We start from the raw sequence: 22,869 nt of genomic DNA, 5'->3' as shown, positions 1-22,869 counted from the left end.
AGCAAAATACGCAGTAAAGGAGGCGTGTAGGGAGGGGGTCGTGAACGTTCTCTTCCCATTCAACCCTTTTGACAAAGCATTACTACCTTCCTCAAACACCATCGCCACTACTACAATGCCGTACCTTCTACCAACTATAAATTTAATACATCAACAATAAATAAAAAATTCGTTTTTTTTTCTTCGTTCTTGTTGTGTGTACTTTTGGAGCTGGATCCCCCTTGAATTGTTGAGTTGACTAGTTTTTGTTTCTGGGTTTGCTTTATCTTTCCAAAGGGGTCCAGCTCCTGTGTGCTTTCAACCATTGTTGATACCAAAAATCGTTGCTTTTTAGTTGCTCGTGTTTTCCCTTTTGGTTAATTGGGATGTGGAGAGATCCAGGACTTTCTGCTGATTCTTTCTATGAAATCCGCCCCGAATGCACCGATCTTCCAATTACTCGATTTAAGATCAAGGTTTTTCTTAATTCCTTTATTTGGTTTAATATGTATAGTTGTTTGATATTGATTGAGTATTTTGATCTGGGTATTTATTCATTGGTGAATAAGAAGTATTATTACGTTGATGGAAAATTGGAGTTGGTTTTTTATGATTATAAGCAATGTATGTCATTATTTATATGGATTTGGTCATTTAAGAATGTCAAGTACACACAAACACGTGGCTTATCTGTCTTTCTAAGCTATATTGAGTTTGTTAAGTCGATAACTGGAAGAAACTTTTGTTCATTTGGGGGGATAGCCTGTGATTTCGGATAATTGAAAGTCATGATGATATTTTACCTTTACAAAGTTGTCAACAGTGGTTTTCACGATGGTATATTTAATTTTACCAGAAGGAAAAAAAAGAGTTTTGATTATAGATTTTAGGATAATGTATCTTTTGGTTGTCATGAATTTTTCAAATTCAGTGATGTCAAGAATCATTTTAAATCAATGTAATTTGATTCATTGACTGGAATTTGTGTTGAAATTACGTATAGTAAATGCAAATGTTACTGATTTTATGATTGTCCCCAGTCTTATGGATATAATTGTGATTGTTGTGCTAGTTGAATGAATTATGGGTACTTAATGAGTTAAATCATGCCTAGAACTTGATTTAGTGAAACACTCATTGTATTAAGTTTTCTATTTCAGTACTGCTGCAGGGCTGGTTATCAATTGCTTTGTTATGTAATAATGTAAGAGTATTAAATCTGAGTATGGATAAAATACACTTGGTAAGATGACTAATATTAAATGATTAATAGTCCTTGTTGGTTTGCTTTAATCTTATGAAACATTAAATAAAATAAATCAATTAGGCGATTCTATACCTTAATGCAAAAACCATATGCCTTCTTGCAGTTCTGTTGTATATTTATTTGGAAAAAATGCTAAAATCTTTACAGGATGTCATTCATTCATTTGAAAATACTTCTTTGTAGTATTCTGCTCTTGGTCTTTCCAATTTTTTTGTGTTTTTTTTTTTTTGGTGGGGGGGGGAAGGACCTTGTCAGATTTACAAAGAGATTCTCTGTTTTTTTTTTTTTTTCCTTTTATTTCTGGCTGCAGTTTCTTCAATTTTGAGGCTTACATGTCCTCTCTCATCCGTACCTTTCCCTCATATCTTAATAAATTCTTTGTTTATATAAAAATAATTGTATCCTTTTGGCCAATCTGGTTACACATATAATCTTTTATTTTTAACTTCTTCTTGTGTACTCCAGGCTGGTAAAACGCTAAGTGCAAGAAAATGGCATTCTGCATTTACTCCAGAAGGGTATCTGGATATAGGCAAGACTCTAAGCCGAATCTACCGAGGGGTAATAGTTCTATTTGGTTCAAATGCTGGTAAAATATGTTTGAGGATATGAAGTTTAGCCCGTCTCCTACTTCCAGTTATGGTGTAGTTGGAGCAACAGGAAACCCTAGCTTGTTCAAAAAACCTAAGGGTATTTGTCTTGTGTGGTTGAAGTGACTCTTGGAAATATAACTGAACCCCTTTTTTTAGGGGTCTAAGGCTGAAATTGAAGTGCTTACTTGCAGACAACTAAGTATCAGTAATATATCAAACTGACCAAGTATAGAGAGCACATTTTAAGATACTAGTGAGTTTTCCCTGCACCAGAAGTATTGTTAAATTAAATAGTTTTTTTACATAAAATATTAAAGGGATATTGCACATTTAATTTTAAATTTATTAAATTTTTTTAAAGTAAATTTTTTATTATTAATAATAAATACTTTATTGTATTACATATGAATACATTAAAGAGATAAGAATTTTAGAATTAAGAAACAAATTATGGAAAATTTTAAAATTCAAACTATAATTAAATTAAAAAAATTAAATACTCAATGCAAGAAAAGCCACATGACTAATGAGAAACCTAACAATCCCTAAAAATGCTCTCGATTAAGATAGCTCTTAAAATACTCTTGTTTTTAAAAATAAGAACCCACATTTAATATATAATAGATTGTGTACTAGGATAAAACTGAAACTCCCTTTTCCATATATTTTCATACACATTCTTCTTGTGGGGCGTCTCACTCTGTTTTGACTGGCTTTTGATTGGAACATTTCCTTTTTAGACTTACTCTCTTTTTTGGACTTATTTTTTCCCCAAAAAAAATTCTTGTGTTGCTTTTGTTTTAAAATTTAAATCTCGTTTAAGACTCAACATAGGCTCAACTTTACCATTCTAACAAGATCGTTGAATGAAATATAGGAAAATATTACAGTTTAGTACTATCATAAAGTAACAGATGTGCAAAGCATTCCCTTTTAATCTAAGAATGATAAGGAAGGAAAAGAAAGTGTTGTTCAATTTAGATTTGATAGATTTTGCTAGTCTTTGGTAGAAATTATTATACCGGATTGATAGATTTTGCTAGATCCATTGAGTAGAGGCATCCATGCATGTGCACGTACATATATATGTGCCAATGGTCATGGAAAGTTCTCCTATTGTTTTATTTTCTTCATATTTAATCTTCTTTTTTTTTCACAATCCTGAGTCATGCATTAGCTTTGATGATCATATTATTGGTTTTTCAAGCCCCTAAATTATTGAAGATTATGGTTTACTTATGTTCACTAATGCAAAAGAAAAATATGTGTCTGCATATCAGTATATAATATAGCTGTGGGTTGATGGTTACTTTATTAAAATTTCTGAGCCAGGGTGTCCATCCATCAATTAGGGGAGAAGTTTGGGAATTTCTACTTGGTTGCTATGATCCCAAGAGTACATTTGAGGAAAGAGATCAGATAAGACAACGGCGAAGGTAATTGGCTTTCTCATTTGATGATCTTTAGTTATAAAAATCCTCTTTTTTAATCCTATTATCATCACAGCATCCTAGAACATTTGAAATTTTTATGGTGTTGCACTTTTATGTTATCTTGGTCTTCCTTTTAAATAAAAATGCAGTGTCTATAATATGTCAACACTCGCTTGGTATGCATTAAAAAATATGGCAAGAATTGTTTCTGCATCCTTTATACAGCAATAATACATGTTACTTTTTGTAATTTGAAACTTCCATTTCTGAATTCTAAATGTTGTGCATCATTACTTGAATATCACTTCTATTTTTTGTCATCAGGATGCAATATGCTACATGGAAAGAAGAATGCCACCAACTGTTTCCACTTGTTGGAAGTGGTAGATTTATCACATCACCTATTATTACTGAAGATGGTCAGCCAATTCAAGATCCATTGGTTCTGAAAGAAACAAATCCAGCCAAGGGATTGGGTGTACTTCCTCAAGATAGTAATAGTCCTTCAAGAATGGATGCTGCAAATATCTTGGAAAAGGTGACAGACAAGAGAGTAGTCCAGTGGATGTTAACTCTCCATCAAATAGGTTTGTGAATAACTTGTTCTTAGTGTGCTGTCTGTTATAGTTCAATTGTTATTATTTTTTTTGGCATATACAGTCTAAGTCGTGGGCTGAACCTTGCCCCGCAATTATTTTTGTTATAAATCCATTATGCCTGAAATGCACTGTTGTACAAAAGCAATGTGATTTTCACAACATGACTTAGTTTTTGAGTTTGATGTCCTTAAATGGGTAAGAATGTAAACTGTTTTCTTTTAAAAGTTTTCTTGTGTAGTAATGTGATCTCATCACCATAATATAATTTACATGGTGAATGACCCTTGCATGTAACACATTTCAGGTCTTGATGTGGTTCGCACTGATAGGACATTGGTTTTTTATGAGAAGCAAGAAAACTTGTCAAAACTATGGGATATTCTTGCTGTTTATGCTTGGATAGATAAAGATGTTGGCTACGGTCAAGGTGGGTCTTTACATGAGTGATCAATCCATATGAATCATACACATTTGGCATCTTTTGGGTACTACATTTAGATATTCCTATTGATATCAGATTTTACCTTAATATGTGTGATAATTCCATGTAAGTAATTTGCTCTGTTCTAAGATATATTTGACTACTTGGAGCCTAATATTAATCTCAACAAACATGGCTCTAAAGGAAGGCCAACATTCATAGAATATTTATTTAATGATTTGTATCTTACTATGTTCAGATATTTTGGGTTTTTGAAATAACATTAGTACATAACAATCCCTTCATGTGTATTTTGTCACTGTTTTTAAGTTGCCAGTCAAATTAAGAACTCAATTAATTTTCACTGAAGGAAAAAAAAAAAAAAAAACAAGTAGAGAAATCTGAACCATAAGAGAAGAAAACATCAACTTGGTTAATGGATTTCTTTATTGAAAAAAGATTTATAATAAATATAGGATCTACTCCTATATGTATTAGTTTTGCTTGTGTTTCTTGCATTGCAACTAATCTGAGCTTCCGGTTTTAACATTTTACAATTCTGGACAGGAATGAGTGACCTATGCTCCCCTATGATAATTCTTCTTAATGATGAAGCAGATGCATTTTGGTGCTTTGAGCGTTTGATGCGCAGACTTGTAAGCACCTTATCTCTATGCTCTATTTTATTATCAACTTTTAGCTCATTTTTTACACAGATTTCTTGAAAAAATGGGAAAAAGAAAATCTACTGTTTGATTTTTTTATTTTCCATCTCGTGAGGGTTTTTAGGGTTTCAAGTATTGTAATTTTTGCTGTAAGTATTTCTAGGAAAAGTTGTATTCCTAAATTGCTTCCCCTTGACTGTTTTACTTTTAAATTTTATCTCTTGCTTGAGTTGCCCAATGCATATAGGCTAGTTAAAATAGGAGCTTGAGTTCGTAGAGGTTTGACACTAATGTTTTAATTATGCTGTTTCATTCACAAATCTGGTCATTATGATATTGAAACCAATTACAGTCTCCTTTTTGTTTATAATGTCAAACTTCTGTATTTGTGTATTCTTCAATGGTTTACCAATGCTCGCTCAGTCAGCAACCTGCGCAAAATTATGCCAATGTCACCTTTTATTTGCCTTACACAAATGGAATTATCCCAAATTTGAAAGATGGACTTACTTCTATAAAATTACAATTGAGATTCCATGGTTTGTAGATATACAACTTGGAAGCGATGAATTATAAGGTAAAGATGTAAAGTATATGTTAGAGATGTAATAAAACCATTCACGAGCCTTCACTAGGCTTAAGCTTTTAAGAGAGTTGGTTACTTACATGGTATCACTAAGTGCTTAAGAGTTTGATCCTTGCTTTGCCATCGCATTTTTTCAAGTAAAAATTGAATTTCAACACATCGTGAAAAAAAAAAAAAAAAAAAAAAAGCCTATGCATTGCCCATGCTCAAGTTTCAAAGAATCTTGCATGTTTAGTCATGTTAGGGCCATTCATGAGCTTTCACCCAACTGCTAAAGCTTTTAGGAGAATTGGTCATTGACCATAGCTGCTTGAAATTTTATTGAAGAAGCAGGTGCACAAGGATTCCATATGGTAGATGATAGATTTTGTTAATAGTACTTCTGAAATTCAACTTCATCTCAGTTTCTTATGGTCTGTGTTCTTGAATTTTTAAAGCGAGGCAATTTCAGATGCACAGATAACTCTGTTGGGGTGGAGGCTCAACTAAGTAATTTGGCTTCAGTTACTCAAGTAGTTGATCCAAAACTTCATAAACATTTAGGTATTTTCTTCCTATGTGCTTTTGTATTTTATTTATGGCCCAATGTGGAATATAATTTTCTAACTCTAATTATGTGGGTTTTGTGTGATTGTTGTTTTAAGAAATGATGATTGCTAGAAAATATTATTGGAAAATGATTTGTTATGATCACTGTTATTTTGAAATTGTTGAATAAATCCCGTCTATATATTTTTTAAATTTAATTTTGTTGCACCCTTCTCAATGTTTAAGAAATGAAAAGTAACAATGTGCTGTTTAATTTTGGAGCACAGAGCATCTTGGTGGTGGTGGCTATCTGTTTGCTTTTCGAATGCTAATGGTTCTGTTTCGTCGAGAATTCTCCTTTTGTGATTCATTGTACCTTTGGGAGGTATGTTTGGCTTCTTTTGTGCTTTGTGATATTTTCTATCACATTTATTAAAGAAAGGAACATTAAGTTGCTTTCAGCATATCACCAATGACCCCTCAGTATAATATGATTTCCAATTTTTCCTTTGGCACAATTTACTCTTTCACTGATTACATTATTCTTCCACATATCACGCATGGTGTGTGTTTACTTTCATGAAAACAGTATGAAATCATTATTACTTTCCAAATCTCTTTGGGAAAGTGGGTGTCTTGGAAATCTTTGTAAATTTATGATTAAATATAGTAACTAATTACTTAAGATTTTAACAGATGATGTGGGCTTTAGAATACGATCCGGACATGTTCTTGATGTATGAAGAGCCTCAATCAACTTCTGAAAGAGCTGTGGGCTATAGAGGAAAAACAAAGTCAATACGTCAATGTGGAAAGTATGAGAGAGAAAATTTGAAAAATGGAGCAAAGAATGCTGAGGCTCCTCTTCCTATATCTGTATTCCTTGTTGCTAGTGTGTTGAAAGATAGAAGCACAAAACTACTCCGGGAAGCGCAAGGCTTGGATGATGTTGTCAAGGTTAGTCTTATAATATCCAAGCTTAAATTGCATTAAATTAGATAGAACAATCACTTTGATACCAGAAAAACAAAAGGGATTAAAGTCTTCTTTTTCCCAAATCGGTGAACAAGCTATATATTTTGTGTTAATTCATTTATTTCATAATGAAAGTTGTGTCTCAAGACTTTTCAGTATTTTATTAAAACAATTTGCTATATTTTTAACAAATTTATTGTGTCTATTAACTTCCTTCTTTGCTCCTCTGATATAATTCTTCTCAGATATTGAATGACATAACTGGAAATCTAGATGCCAAAAAGGCTTGCACTGGTGCTATGAAACTTCACAAAAAATATTTGAGAAAGGTAATGTTGTCTCTGCAATTCTTTTTCTTCACTTTTCATGCCATTGAATTTTCATATAATTGAAGGAAAAGGCAATCTACTACATCCTAGGCTGCTATTGATCAGTGATCAAGCCCTCAATTTGAAAACCAATTGCCATCAACATGCTACAGAAGTAACTACTAGACTTCAATTATTTTCACATTGTGATCTCCAATACATTGGACTGGTTGTGTAAATCTTTAATCCAAATTCTTAAGTATTGATCTTTAATACCAGTGATATGGATGCAAAACATAAAAATTTGTTTTTCCATTTAATTATACCTAGATCTATGCCTTGCATTGTATCTATCTCTCAATATACCCTTTCTTAAACTGTTATTCCTGCCATTCTTACTTATAATTATCATCTGCATTGATGTATTTTGGTCTGTGCCAAAACCGTCACTCATTGCTCTAGAAGAAAGGAAAACAATAAGTGATCTTACTAATAAAGTTACTATACTCAAATTACTTGATGCATCCACTTACTGATAAAATATATTTAGATAAGATGGTTGTGTGTGGTTATATCCTTCACTGAAAAAAGTGGTACTACAATTAACTATACAAGTAATTTTGTAATTGCTGCAGGCCAAGAAATCTTAGTACCAAATACATTCAATGATTTTTTTCGTTTTGGGCTGATCAAGTGATGGGTTGTTTCCGGCTCGCTACCATTTAATTCCCTACGCGACAATAATGAAGTCCATCAAATTTGGATTGGACAACACAGTATTTTAAAAAGGGGCCTTAGAATCCAACCATCAAATTCCCCGAGACAACTGTTGTATGTGAAATCATTTTTTTTATTCTTATTTCTTGTGTATCCAAAAGAAGTGAGATTGTAGATGAAAATGGAATTGTTTCTGTATTTTTACTTTGTAATATATTTGCTATTGCAAAAGGGAAACAAGAAACAGGAAACAACCATTGGATTTGATTTCTAGTCAATGAAATTGATTGTGATTGTCATTTTTTGCCTTAAATGTCTTTTTATTTCTACTGATTATGTCATCATCGAATGGCCAATTAAATAAAGATGTATTTAATATCTAGCAAAAGTGAAAAATAAACCCGAACCCCGACCATAAATCAATTCGGGCCATAACTGGGTCGTTAAGCCCATTTGGGCCAGCCCATCTGCCTAATGTTTTTGTATCCGACTAAACCTTGTCAATTGCTGACCAAAAACTTGCTTGTTAAGTAATTAGGGGCCACAGATTTACTAGTTCAGTTTGATCCTTTACAAGCTGCAGGCCTAGTGAATTTATACCCAACGAGTCAATTAAGTTTAAATTAAAATATTAAATTAATTCAAGACCAAAAAGAATAATTCTGACAAAATAATAATAAATTATTTAAAATATAATAATCGATTCAATGGACTAACTTTAAGCCAGTTGAATTTTGAGTCGAGTTACATTAGGCTAAATTTTAACCAGAATCTAATTTTGTTAATCTGAAGGCATATTTGATCCATCGAACTCAAATTTATTCTATCAACCCTACCTTCAACGAATCCCATTAAATTAAGAGGCATTATTTTTAACTAAACAAACTCTTGCTCAACTTAGAAGGGAAAACTTAAAAAATGTGTTTGTTAAATGTATAAACCCGTTGAAGAGTTTCAATATTTAAGATAGTTCAATTTTTTATAATCTCTTTTAATCATCACTCATCCAGGTTCACCAAACAGTGTTTTGTTCGTTTATTTTTTATTCTTAAATTTTAAATTGCATCAGATTTCAATTCATTGTGAGAGAAACATTATTTTCAATGCATGAACAACCAACAAATTAATTTTAGCATAATTAGTTAACGTTACAAGTTTTTTAAAGATTGTTAATATTACCTTATTTCTCAAGGAGAGTTGTTAATCGATTTAACTAAATCACATCATATGTTAGTATGATAGTTTACACAAACGATAATTAAATTGACAATAACAGACATCTCCATTCTGAAAACAGTTTATGTTTACAATGTTAACAACCATTAACCAAACCCTCCAACAAAATATGCCATACAGTTACACACCCTTTCACTACCTCTCAATAAAATTAACGCAAATGGTGACCACTAAAAATGTATTTATTAAAAGAGGAATGTATATTACAATTTAAAAACATGAAATTCATTCAATACTCTTTTTTAAGTAACTTAAAGACATTGCTTCAAAAAAAAAATCTTAAGACATTTATTATTAAACCCTAAAATTAATAAAATATTAATAACATGTTTTACTTTTAAAAATGTATTTTTTATTATTACACAAATTTTATATGATTTTCAATTTGGTGAATATAACTGTTTTTGACATGAAACACGTGTGAAATTCGTCTGGTAATACAACAAAGCCTAGCAGAACCAACACTGTCAAAAAATAATTAAATCTCATAAATACGTTAATTAGATTCAATTTTCAACCAAATTTGCCCATTGAATAATAAACTATATATCAATGAAACATGTTTCCTAGAAAACATTGGTGAACAAAATATCTATATTTCCCAAGTAATTAACAACAGTACTACTCCAGAATCAAAACCAATGAATATGCCATTTCTATAATTGTATTCCTACTTGTCTTCCAAATATATCAAACATTCTATCTGTCATCCGAAACAAACGCTAAAACTAGTGGAACATAACTTCTTTCTCTTTTATTCTCCTCCAAATTTCCCTCCCATTATATACCATTCTTTTTTCTTTCTTTTCTCTCTACTTTCCTTCTCCTTCCCCGCGTCCCCACGCGGTCGCCACCACTTTCAACCTCTCTTTCTCCTACGGCAATTTAGAAACTCTAAGAAAACAAATAAAAAGAAATAAAAGCAAAAGATAGCGGTTGGAAAAAAGGAGAAAATGAAAAATACCTTATCGCACAGAATAGTAGCAATAATAGCGAATCTGTTGTTGTTGTTGGTTTGTGATGGACAAGGTTTGGAGGGCGGAAAACTGGCATCGGCGCCGCCGTCAATGACGGAGCTAGACAATTGCGACGGCCTGTTCCTGACGTACAGCTTATTGGGAAGGGAGAAGGAATTTCCGCACGTGAAAAATGTGTCGAAACAGGCGTGGGCGTTCAAGGCGGAAGCGTCGTTGATGAACGTGGGGGATGAGGAGGTGACGGGTTGGAAGATGTTCGTTGGGTTTCAGCATAAGGAGATTCTCGTCTCCGCCGACGGTGCCGTTCTCATTGACGCTGGCGACTTTCCGGCCGAGGTTGGGAACGGAACCACCCTTGTGGGAAACGACGTTACGGATTTGAAAACGGCGATTGATACCGCCGGTGATGTTAACCAGATGGGTGTGAGGATTCAGATGACTGGAACGCAGTTTGGTTTGGGAGTTGGCGCCACCCCTATGCCTAAGACTATACGTCTCGAGAATGATGGATTCAAATGCCCCGCACCTGGTCGTAAAGGTATATCTTTCATTATTCTAAATATTTATATTATAAATATTATTTATTTATCTCTACGTGTCTCCTCTCGTGTCATTGATTATTCATGCAAAATTGTTCTTGCGAACTACTTTTTATATTTACTTTTTTTATTTTTTCTCTTTCTTTTTTACTACACCATTATTTACGCCTCTCATTTTCTTTCTTTCCTTTCAATCTCTATTAAAAAAAATGTTCCTTATATGTCAATTTTTACTTTTCCCTGTACACCTCTTGTAACGTGATAAAATGCTGAATTATGAGGGGCAAAGAGTAAAAGAGACTAATAAGAGTTATAGAAGAAAGGGTATAAAATGATGTAAAATAATTGGAATTATTTTTATATTTAAAACAGTAGATATCATGATATTTTTTTACGTGATAGAAAAAGTGATGGATATTTTAGAGTAATATTAGTTACATAACGTGAGACCTTTAGTATCAACAAATGAATAAAAGGGAAAAATAATAGCAACTACTATACGGCATGGAGAATAGGATTTTGTTTAAAACATGATATGATTTGTTTTTTACACTTGTGGATGGTCCAGGGTCGAGAATGTTTGTATGCTGCAGAAAGGACCCCAAAATGAAGGCAAAACTACAGAAGAAAACAAAGTACCCTCCTCGTCGCTATGGAGATCTAACCATAGCATACGATGTGCTTCAAGCCTTCCAGAACAACTACTACGCCCAAGTAACAATTGACAACAACCACCCATTGGGTCGTCTTGATCACTGGAACTTGACATGGGAATGGCAAAAGGGTGAGTTCATTTACTCCATAAAAGGAGCATATGCTCGCAAAAGGGACCCTTCTGAGTGCTTATATGGTCTTGCTGGAAAGTACTACAAGGACTTAGATTTCTCACAAGTCACAAGCTGTCAGAAAAAACCAATCCTCTTTGACCTTCCTGCTGAAAAAGCAAAAGATGAGAAGCTTGGTAAAATCCCATGGTGCTGCAGGAATGGCACTGTTTTGCCTCCAATCATGGACAAGAACCAAGCAAGGTCAATTTTTCAGTTGCAAGTGTTCAAGATGCCACCTGATACAGACAACAGAACCGCTCTCACTCCCCCTTCAAAGTGGAACATTGATGGTGTCATCAATCCACAGTACAAATGTAGTGCTCCAGTTAGAGTTGACGCACAAGAATTCCCTGACCCAAGTGGGCTTAGATCAATTACCACAGCTGTGGCTAGTTGGCAAATAGTTTGCAATATCACCAAACCTAAACCTCAAGAAACCCGTTGTTGTGTCTCATTCTCAGCATTCTACAATGAATCTGCTATCCCTTGTAACACTTGTGCTTGTGGTTGTGATGATACAAGGAAGTGCAACTCCAAAGCCTCTCCTTTGCTTCTTCCACCCGATGCTCTTCTTGTCCCTTTTGTTAACAGAACCTTGAAAGCACGTGCATGGGCCAAACTCAGGCACACGCATTTGCCTAGTAAGTTACCCTGTGGAGATAACTGTCCCATTAGCATAAACTGGCACGTGAGTTCAGATCACAAGGATGGATGGACGGCTAGGATCACGCTTTTCAATTGGGAAAGCTATTCCTTTGATGATTGGTTCACGGCTATTCAGTTGAACAGAACTTTCGAAGATTTTGAAGATGTGTACTCCTTCAATGGGACAAGAATTCCGGGTCTCAAAACCGTCTTCTTGCATGGACTAAAGGGTTTGAATTATTTGGCTGGAGAAACCAATGGAACCCATGCTTACGACCCAAAGGTGCCAGGAAAGCAACAAACTGTGATTTCTTTCACTAAGAAGCACGAGAAACACTTTGATATTATGCATGATGGGTACCCCACTAAGGTGTTCTTCAATGGAGAAGAATGTGCACTACCTCCAATTAGACCTGCCAAAAGTTCAGGGCATCACTCTTCCACCAGTGTCATTGCTGTAATTTACACAGCGTTTATGACTTTCTTGCTGATGACAGAACGTTTTCACTTCATGATTTGCTACTATCATTTTGACTAAACCTGGACACAATTAACAGAGAATTTGGCTCTTGGTTTTGGTAAAGATCCGCTTTAAAAGGTATTTGCTTTTTCCTTCAGGGCTGCTCTCATATATCACTCTCATCAACGACGGGGTGCTTAGACAAACTTGACAGATAGCTAACCATCCATGTGATATGACAATGTGATGAGCGACGCAGTCTTTTTGTGTAAAAGTACATACCGGTGTAACTGATACAAGATTGTGTGTGGAACTTATACAAGTTTAGTACATATTTAGTCCATTATCTACAATTAGATGGCCTTTGTGTACGTACGTCCCCTAGTGTATAGATTATTAGTTTTTCTCAAAAAATCATGTCCACTTTTTTTTTTTGGTCGGTTCATTTTCTAACTTCCACCGAATTATTCTCACTAATTTGATCATGTGATTTTAATTTGAGATAATAAGATTACCTGGGGATAAGGTGGAGTTAGGTGGGGTTGCGGGACAAATGCTCCTCTGAGCTTCAATCGCAAAATATAAAGACTAATTTAGTGTATCAATCAGTAAATTTCACAAGTTTTCTTAAATTTAATACGCTTAATCATCACCATAGTTTCATGGGACTTCTGTTGCTGCATTAATAAAATTTACAAAAACGAAAAAAAATGTGAATGTACAAATCATAGAGTGCAACTGTGGAAGAAGCCGATATACAAGCATGTCATGATTACCTCGAAAACTTAAGACTTGCAAAGAAAAACGAGTGTTTAACAATGCATTAGAAGGGTAGGAGTGTTTGACATCAATCACCTTCTCTCTTTTATAATCTTACACCCCTTGCTCTTCTTTGTTCATCACATTACCAACTACATTTATCCCCCTCTTCGTTTCACTACCCACTTTCCTCCCAAGGAATACGTGGAAAAAAAATATCTTTAATCGTGTATAATAGGCACAGTTTAAAAAAAGAAAAACATTATAGGACCAGCTATGATGATTTTAGGTTCATATCCCATCCATAGGTAGTTAAATGTAACTCCCCTCAACTTTCTCTAGGAAAATCTCATGGCTGAAACCAATATTTGAGAAGTAAAAAAGAATAGAAGCTCCCATCCTCACCTCATTATACACTAGCAATTTCTAGCTATAAATACTAAATAGGCGAGGCTCAAAAAACATTCAGGTTAAAATAACCAAAGTTTGAATGTGTCTTTTGTTTAATACCATATATATAAGTTTCAAATTTAGATAGTAATTAAATTGTAGGCATCCTGAAGTCTTGGCTCTGAATGAAATGTTAACTTATTTACGAAGGCCAACAAAATGCAATACACTTTCTAAAAATAGCGTTTTGGGAAGTAAAATCTTCAGACCAGTAGGTAGATCCGCCTTAGTATACGTTATCTTTCTATACGATATAAATTCGGAAGGAAAAATCAGCAATTGCAGTTATATACTAAATCTGCTCAAAGTAATGTACCAAACCCTAAGCAAACCAAATCATTGCAGTCGTTTTTCGGTGTACATAACATGATTTTCCTCTCACTCATAAGTCAAAACAATGCTAGTTGACAGTTATCTCCTCCACATTACTTATGTCCTCGGTGTAATGAGCTTTCGGCTCTAAATCTATGAACTGGTTTGATTTACTAGCTAAGTGGGAAATGCTAACCCTCCCTTGCCGCTTAATATAATCAGCGACAGCTTTCATCTCTTCTTGTGAGATGTAAATAAATTTTCCTCTATCGTCCATAACACCTGAAAGCCGACCTGAAGCATAAAATAACTCATTATTATATTCCGGCAGGAACAAACAATATGTAAGATACTGTAATCTGTAAATAGTAAATATATAAAAATAAATAAATTGAACAGTATAAGAATTTTGATTTCGTCTAGTCATAACTATGTTGCAAAATGATCACAGTAAGAGCAGTGCCAATTATAAGCTTTAAATAACAAAAGTAAAATAATAGAATTCAAAATTACAAAATGCAATTTATTGTAGGAATGCCTACAAATGGAATAAAGTCAAGATAATCTACGAAGGCAAAATAACTCTTAAAGAATGCAGAAGATTTTACTTCTTAGATGTCAAAATCAGAAAGCAATAATAAAAAATTTAGTATAATGAAAAATATATTAAAATTGTAAATATTAACATGAAAAATTATCAGAAAACTCAAACATAGCAACTTTGACACCAGTTGGTATCCGCCTTGATAGCAGAAGGTGAGGGGTAAATATTACCCATACTTCTTTTGATGGAAGACAGTTCAAGAAAACAGAATAAAAGAGATTCTTACCCATACTTTCCAAAGATGTAATGCGATTGATACATTCCTGCATCAGTTTAGGGTGTCAAAAAAGTAAGCCCGTGGAGGAAAAATATACAACTCAAACAGTACAAACTATATAACAATATGATTAGTCCTCAAATACATTGGTAGTCTCAAAGCATAAAATAGTTCTTCATTATTTAGAAACATTACAATGAATCTCACTAGTTGGGTTAATTTCTACAAAATTGTATTAAAAAAAATGGTAAAACACAAGCCACACTACCAAAATGGACCTGTTGTTCAACTTAACACACCTGCATCTCTTCTCCCAAGAAATGGAAACAAGAATTTGTTCTGGTATCTTTCTTCGGAGAGAGGGGTAGGAATAATGGGTACTAATGTAATGTAAAGTACTTGAAAAGGAATTAGTTATCGTTCAAAACTATAATTTCATTCTATTATTTTTGGGAACAGAAATTAAATTGTTGGTGGTGAGTGACTAAACTGGGTGATGGTTTATAGAGTAGTAGTATAGTACTAGTCATTGTGTGGTAGTATAGTACAGTCACGTGTATTAGCAGAAACAGGGACATAGGATCAGCTTGTGTATAGAACCAAAGTAATAAGTGGAATACTATGTTCTCTCAGCCAAATCTCCTTTTTGCTCCCTTAAAACTTTTTCTCTTAACAATCTTGCTTTCTTTCAACACTACAAAACCCTAGACCAAATATATGTAGAATAGTTAAATAGGATTGTGGAGCTCTCGCACATAAACCATAAAAGATACCAACTAACAAAGTATAAATCTATTGTTACATTATCCTGCTTCTTCCATATAACTAGTAGCAAAAACCGACTTAAGAAAAATGAAGTGGTAACGGATGTAATATATGTGCTGATTCAGGTAAACGAATAAAGTGGGAAAGAATACCTGTGTTCGCAATTTAAATTCTGCAGCAAGATCTTCTAAGGGAACACATTTGTGTTTCTGAATGATTACACAAAATTAAGTCAAAATTAGAATGGATATTAAAACCTCTAAAGGTGAGGTGACAATGATAAGCCTAGTTAATTGCTTTTAAGTTTGATGCCCTACAGACATGTATAAATTTTGGCAAAATTTAATAAGGAAAAATCAGGGAAAGTAAGAATGAATAAATTAAAAAACAGAGAGTAACCTTTATATATTCAACAAAATTGACTAGCAAGTCTTCTGTACTATCCTGCACTTCTTCAAGGGTACCTTCATCATCAACAGAAAATTCACCTTTCCACTTCTCAAACTCTAATGCAGCAGCCTCCTCCTCCTTAGCCTTCTGAGCTCTGGCCTCCTCTTCCTATATGAACCATGAGCAAACATGTGCGAAGCTTTGCCAGTTAATAAACCATAAGAAAACTAATTCTAAAATCAAATCAGAACAAGGTTATGAACTCACCAACATACGCTCCTGTGCCTCGCGCTCCTCATCCTTCAACCTCCTCATTTCTGAATAACGATCTTGTTTTGCCTGTCTTGACTCTCGTGCAGCTTCATCAGCCTGCCAAAAAAGATGGACCAAAATTAAACTATTTGCATTTTAATCAACATATAAAAACCCCCAAAAATCTAAACAGTAAGAAGAGAAACTCAAGAAATACATAACAACGCTGTGGATGATTGGGGGAGGGGAGTTGTCTTGAATTACACACTTGTCACCCTTATCTGAATGCAATGTCTGTCGAGTCTTTCCTCAAAATTCTTGTATCCAAAACCCAACAGTTTAAGCATTAGTTTGAGAATCAATTACAAACTAGGGGCAGTACCCATGCACACTCCTCGGGAAAAACTATAATGGTTGTCAAAACAAAATGATTGCCTTTTTTAAGAATATGACAGGAAAGCCATAGGGCAGGTAACTTTCTCCGGAGAGAGTGACATGTGGCAGCGCAATTAGATAGTTTGAATATTAATAATATAGATTGAGCCAGCGTCCTTACTAAACCTTCAAATACACATAACATCTTTCATTTCCAGAAACCATCCTTTTCTGTAAGTCAAATTCAAACTACTTTGCCCTTTGGCATAGAAGGCTACAAGTCGTGCAAATAACAAGAATCCAGCCAAAAACATATCCAATTAAAAAGAACTGTATCAGTTCTTAAAACATAATAAAGAAAGAATACCTGACGTCGTGCTTCCCTCTCTTGCCTTTTAATTTCCTTTTTCTTTGATGCTTTAGCCTCATAATACCCTCCTCCTCCAGCAGCTTCACCGTCACTTTCATCAGCAGATTCTGTTTAAATGCATAGAATTGATCACTTCAAAAAGGCAACTCAGTTTCAAAATGCAATCGGTATAGACGCTTCCAAGACAGCAGTGTACATATCATGCTTTCTATCACCAACCAGTCCAACGATACTTCCACATAGCAAAAACAACAAACGAAATAACCACGCCAAATAGTTGACTCCACAGGTGCAAATATCCCTAATATCATCCTGACCTAAACACTTCAATAACATGAAGATATTGACGTATCTAACGAGAAAGCAAAGTCATGAAACAAAGCACACGAATATCACCAAATTTCCATTATTTTACATCCAACAAACTTTCCAAATGGTTATTATTGTTATTCACCGATGCATTGCATTACACATAGAAATAAAACAAAAATAACATTAAAATAATAAAATTAAAATGAACAAATTATACGAGAAACCTTCTTGCGTTGCAGGTGGATCGGACGAAGTACTAGCTCCAGACGCAGCTGGTCGCCGACGCATGCGACGAGTGGCGGTGGCGCGAACGACGGTTTCTCTCCGCGGAGCCTGACGATTGGTTATTGGTGATCTAAGAATTTGGTTTTGATTTGAAAGCTGAAGTGATTAGGGTTATGGCGGTGAGAAGAGGGAAAAGTGATGAAGTTGGAAGTTGCAAACCTGGAGTGGTTCGTCGCGGGGAGGGGGCGATCGAGAACCCTGACGGCGTTTCCATAGATAGAGAGGGATCAACGCTCCCACCAGAAGCATCGATAGTATAGCTACGAATAGTTCCTCCATTGCTGCTAAGGATGCCTGCTCTCGAGATTTTCTTTCTTCTTTCTATGGTTTTTCAATTGATTCTTCAGACTCTGAGAAACGACGTCGTTCCTTTTCCTTCTCTTTTGATGAATGACATCATATATGTGTAGATTTTCTTGCATTTTAAACTTTTTTTCCCTATGATGATGTGCTTTGGGATAAAGCCACCACATTGTACTTATTATAAAATTGTATTTATTATAAAATATTTTGTTTGATATAAAAAAAGATATAAAATGCTTTACCTTTTATTTGGAATTCTTCAAATATATTTGAAATAGTTATTAATGTAAAAGATTTATTAACAAGGGTGATAACACATTCAAAATTGGGAAAATGAAGGGAGGTTTAAGGGTAAGTGAATGCGTGTGCATAAATTCACAAAACTAAAAGTATTTCATCTAGTGTTGTAAATTTAAACCATTTATGAGAACTCAGTTTATGGTATATAAAACAATCAATTAAAATATTTACAAGCAAAATATTCCATTTTTTAAAAATCTAAAAATTAGTTTAATTTATATAATATCATGTTAATAGTAATTTGACAGTATCTAACTATACTTAATGTTAATTCCAGATATTTAAGTACTGTTTAAATAATTAAAATCTAATCTCTCTTTTTTGTTACAGTTAATTAATATCTCTTTTGATTACATCATTAATTTTAAAAAATAGTTATTTATTTAAATGTAAACGCTAACAAAAAAATTTGTCGCAAAATTTAAAAGATATGTAACCTCGTGTAAAAGAAAATACAAATTAAGATCTTGTTTTCGAAGACGAGGACAGGATATTAAAATACAGTTGTCTATATCAAAAGTTTGTTTATGTTTGGCCTTTTCCTTAGATAATTTTCAGATTGGTTGTGCAATAGATAAAACAAAAGTATGAAATAATTTTAGCTCTTGCCAAGGACCATTTAATACAACTAATTAAATGATTTTAATTATTTTAAAAAATAATATTAGATATTTTTGTATTTTTAATATAATAAACATATTTTCTTTAATAAATATTCCTTTATTTTGTTCTCTTAAAGGTCAAAGCTTAAATATACAATATTCCAAGTGATTATAATATTCTCTAATAAAAAATTTATTTTAAACCTTACACAATAAAAATTAATAACTTAATGGTCAGCACTATTGAAACAAATCTTTAATTATATTTAAAAAATAATATTAAACGTATTTAAAACATTACACAAATTGTTATTTTTTTAACAATTTATTTAAGACACGTGTAAGTATTTATTAATATTTTACATTTTTAATATAACAAATGTTTAGTCTATCAATGAAAAAAAAATTAATTAAGCTAAAATAACTCGTACTTTAACTAACATCTTAAGAGCTCTTATTAGCATTTAAAAAAAAAAAATCATTTTGGAGAAATATTTTTAAGATACCATTACCACTTTATTAATATATATATATATATATATATATATATATGTATTTTTATTTTTCAAAAAAACAGTACAAACTACTAGGAAAAAATTACTTTATCAAAGAAAAATATTTCGCTTAAACAGACTTTTTGACAATAAAATAAACTTTTACCGAGCTAAAAAATATTACCAAACAGTAATTTTCCTCAAAGTTCAACAAAACGTAAGAGGGGGAAAGTACCACTTCCTCAAGGTGAGGCACCTTTTGAATTCTTTATATGGTCTTCACATTTTCTTTCACTTCAATTAAGATCGAGTTAGTTTATACCGAGAGTCATTGCTTGCTAAACAAAACAGTTAATTCCTAGAGCCATAATCCAGTCTCTTTAGCAGCGGCTGGTAAATTTTACAGCCACGTTAACAATAGCTACCACGTCATTCCAAGACAACATTAACATTAGACTTTCACAAGAACCTGAAGGATCAGAATATTTTGAACAAGCAAATGAGCATGATTAAAATTACCACAAAAGATTTCCCTACCAAACGAAACCTAAGTATTGAAAATTATTTTTAAAAAAGCTACTAGAGACCCTCCACTCTATTATTTTATTTTTTGGTCGAAAAACTTCCTAACAAAACGTTAATACTGAACAACCACTTACCGAGACTGGTATAAAAATCCAGCACAGTAAATCAAGAGCATGGAAGCATCTGAAATGTGAAATATAGTTTTATAGAACTCTATTAAACTTCTTTGATACATGTTATTGAAGCAAATAGCAGGTAATGTCATACATTCCATGATCACACATCAAATCGCAAATGTTGAAAAACAGAACATAAGAAACACCAGAGTCACATATACGCCCAACTTGAAGTGAGCCCAGTACGATTTGACACTCAGGTTTCCAATTGCTCAGAAACCATGAATCTTAATATGCTCCTTCTTCACGATACCAGCCTGTTCCAAGTACATGAGTGGAAAAGCAAAATGATTTCATTAATTGAAGATATTCTCAATAGAAAAATTCCAGTTATGTCAATTGGATTTCCAACAGTGGAAGGCATAAATCAATGTTTGGTAGTCACTACAAGGCAGAACAAGTTTGAGAATCTATCTATTATAGTATAACAAGTACCAACAGGTTGAGGCACAGACCCAATACACAGGCATGCATACAGGAGTGTGTGTGAGCGCGTGCAAAGTTAAATACCGGAGGAGAAAGTGAATAACTAGAAAAAACATGGTACGCGGGATAGATGAAACTTAAAAGGGATAAACTAATTTGGACAACACATTCACTGCATAACACAAAAGATTGGGGGATAGTTACCTGGACGAGGAAGGTAGAAACATTCTTCCTCTGATCACCTTGAAGTTGAATAACCTACACAACAAAAATGTTGGAGCAACAAGTAGAACCTTGCTAAATAGAGGATATCAGCACATACCTGTCCTAGTTCTGGGTCCTGAACAACTGTACCATTGCAACAGAACTCTTTCTTAAGGTCTTTAAGTATCTTGTTATAGCTGAATTCCTTCTTCAATCCCTGGACAGTTGTCAAGCTTTTTCTACCATTTCGTTGCTGTATACGAATATGCACATACTCCTTTGACCCAGCACCTGAGTCCTCAGCATTTGCCTCAGCAAAGGGATCTGAAATTGTTGTTGCACATCCAACAAATCATTCATATATCTACTAAGATTGTCAATAGTAAAGCCTATTTACTATAAACACATTCACTAAGCACTGCAAACAATAAAATGTGGTGAAAAACCGTAAGCTTAATTTTACACAATCTCTGAAAATGTGAAAACCCAGATGCATCTTAAGCTAACAAAATAAGACACCTCTATTACTGAGAAAATTTCTACACAAGTCTCAGCATCTTAACCATCTTGTTCAACAATGGAATGTTATCTACCTGATTTGGCCTAAAATAATAGTAAACCTCTAATATAACACAAAGTATAAAACATCAAGATTTTAAACATAGAGCTGCATAATAACAGATTAGTTGGATGTGCGTATGTTGAAATATGAAGACAACCTGGCATACACAGACGCATTGTAGACAACTTTATATGTAAGTTATGAAGGAAGTTCTACCAAAAAAATCCTACTCAGAAAGCGTAGATTACATAGTAGAATCAGGGGCTGCAGAAAAATTCAAATAAATGACATGCCGTAGATTACATAGTAGAATCAGGAGCTGCAGAAAAATTCAAATAAATGACATGCTATGTTATTAATCAGAGTGACAACATTTTCAAAGATCCCAACCATACAGAACACGTGTATAACTTACATCTATCCCTCCCTGAAGGACTGCATATTATGAATAAGACAATTAATCCACCGATAACACTGGTCAAGAAGTTCCAACTTACCGAAGGTAGTAGGAATCTGTGCGTCTAGTTCAGACATGAAACTTAACTCTCCAAGACAGAAGGTCCTACCAACCAGATTGCTCAGACCTGGATTTTAGAATCAGCACGTTAGCTGAATAACAATATAACAAGCTCCCCCACACAACACCAAAAACATTGTCAACAACCATCCACAAATCAAAGGAAACAAAATAACAACACAATAAACCAAAACATAAACTACATCATCATCAACTCGTGTTTTGAGAAACACCCAAAAGAATGAAATCAAATGATTCAAAATTGACAATATTTATTTAAAACTAGATTTCCCCCAAACTTCGAACACGGTAGTATGGCTAACTAACAAGATCATGAAGGCACGAAACAAGCTATCTAGTAGAATATGAAACATGCCTATAATTTTATATACAAAAAATTGACAAAGAAAAAAGTAATAATCGCAAGATAACAGGTTAACGTCAAAGGCATACCGATTAGATCTAAATTACTACACATGATCAGCAAACAAAGAAACAGCAAATAAACGAATTTCCTTGTTCGAACAAAAAAAAAACATGATTTCCACCAGAAAGATCTGAACGAAAGCAAATCAAAACCCCAATAAATGAAACAAACTTCAATCAAACTTAAACGATCATCACTAAGAACACCAAGCTAAACCCTAAAAGTAAAGCGAGCAAAATCAGATCTCAAAAAGAAGATTAATGAGGGGCGGTAGTTAGAGGCTACCTGATCCTGTTTAGGGTTTTGATACGTCTGAAACACAGGGAAGATTTGAAACCCTAAACTGGATAAGGTAGAACCTCTCTCTCTGCGATGTGCTCTGTTTGGAGGAGAGAATGCAGAAACAATAGCTGTGGAAAATGAAATATAGAGAAACGTAAGGGGGCGATTTGGGCAAGCGAAGCTGCAGTGAACATCACGTGTGAAT

General features: G+C 33.7%; 4 protein-coding genes across 10 annotated transcripts; 2 read left to right on the top strand and 2 right to left on the bottom strand.

Moving 5' to 3' along the window:
• Positions 1 to 5: 5 nt before the first annotated feature.
• Positions 6 to 8,369, top strand: LOC113854580 (GTPase-activating protein GYP7-like). Of its 6 annotated transcripts, none has more exons than XM_027485662.1 (12): positions 6 to 120; positions 335 to 455; positions 1,712 to 1,807; positions 3,172 to 3,275; positions 3,597 to 3,859; positions 4,176 to 4,298; positions 4,860 to 4,948; positions 5,981 to 6,086; positions 6,359 to 6,456; positions 6,768 to 7,028; positions 7,292 to 7,375; positions 7,990 to 8,305. In XM_027485662.1, exons 1-12 carry the CDS (start codon positions 116 to 118, stop codon positions 8,002 to 8,004), a joined length of 1,365 nt encoding a protein of 454 aa, XP_027341463.1. In that variant the 5' UTR covers positions 6 to 115; the 3' UTR covers positions 8,005 to 8,305. The 6 variants fall into 6 exon arrangements, with proteins under 6 accessions (XP_027341463.1, XP_027341465.1, XP_027341460.1 ...); XM_027485664.1 differs by having other exon boundaries at positions 7,320 to 7,375; positions 7,990 to 8,221; XM_027485659.1 differs by lacking the exon at positions 7,990 to 8,305 and having other exon boundaries at positions 7,292 to 7,631.
• LOC113855872 (COBRA-like protein 10) lies at positions 8,230 to 12,966 on the top strand. Its single transcript, XM_027487503.1, has 3 exons — positions 8,230 to 10,822; positions 11,392 to 12,752; positions 12,853 to 12,966. Exons 1-3 carry the CDS (start codon positions 10,261 to 10,263, stop codon positions 12,964 to 12,966), a joined length of 2,037 nt encoding a protein of 678 aa, XP_027343304.1. The 5' UTR covers positions 8,230 to 10,260.
• A 1,123-nt stretch (positions 12,967 to 14,089) lies between these two features.
• Positions 14,090 to 18,244, bottom strand: LOC113855121 (DDRGK domain-containing protein 1). 2 transcript variants are annotated; one of them, XM_027486609.1, is made up of 8 exons: positions 18,006 to 18,244; positions 17,786 to 17,894; positions 17,247 to 17,356; positions 16,520 to 16,621; positions 16,262 to 16,420; positions 16,015 to 16,071; positions 15,107 to 15,143; positions 14,090 to 14,570 (listed from the first exon to the last, which is right to left on the bottom strand). In XM_027486609.1, exons 1-8 carry the CDS (start codon positions 18,123 to 18,125, stop codon positions 14,365 to 14,367), a joined length of 900 nt encoding a protein of 299 aa, XP_027342410.1. In that variant the 5' UTR covers positions 18,126 to 18,244; the 3' UTR covers positions 14,090 to 14,364. The 2 variants fall into 2 exon arrangements, with proteins under 2 accessions (XP_027342410.1, XP_027342411.1); XM_027486610.1 differs by having other exon boundaries at positions 14,158 to 14,570; positions 17,786 to 17,916; positions 18,006 to 18,124.
• Positions 18,245 to 20,257: 2,013 nt separating this feature from the next.
• Positions 20,258 to 22,869, bottom strand: LOC113854598 (protein translation factor SUI1 homolog 1-like). The gene is made up of 5 exons (XM_027485694.1): positions 22,668 to 22,869; positions 21,936 to 22,022; positions 20,995 to 21,200; positions 20,877 to 20,930; positions 20,258 to 20,503 (listed from the first exon to the last, which is right to left on the bottom strand). Exons 2-5 carry the CDS (start codon positions 21,970 to 21,972, stop codon positions 20,459 to 20,461), a joined length of 342 nt encoding a protein of 113 aa, XP_027341495.1. The 5' UTR covers positions 21,973 to 22,022; positions 22,668 to 22,869; the 3' UTR covers positions 20,258 to 20,458.

Source organism: Abrus precatorius, unplaced genomic scaffold, assembly GCF_003935025.1.
Source record: "Abrus precatorius isolate BTA unplaced genomic scaffold, Abrus_2018 Scaffold11, whole genome shotgun sequence".
Lineage (NCBI taxonomy): Eukaryota > Viridiplantae > Streptophyta > Magnoliopsida > Fabales > Fabaceae > Abrus > Abrus precatorius.
The sequence above is the reverse complement of the archived record's forward strand: the minus strand, read 5'-3'. Positions and strand labels throughout refer to the sequence as shown.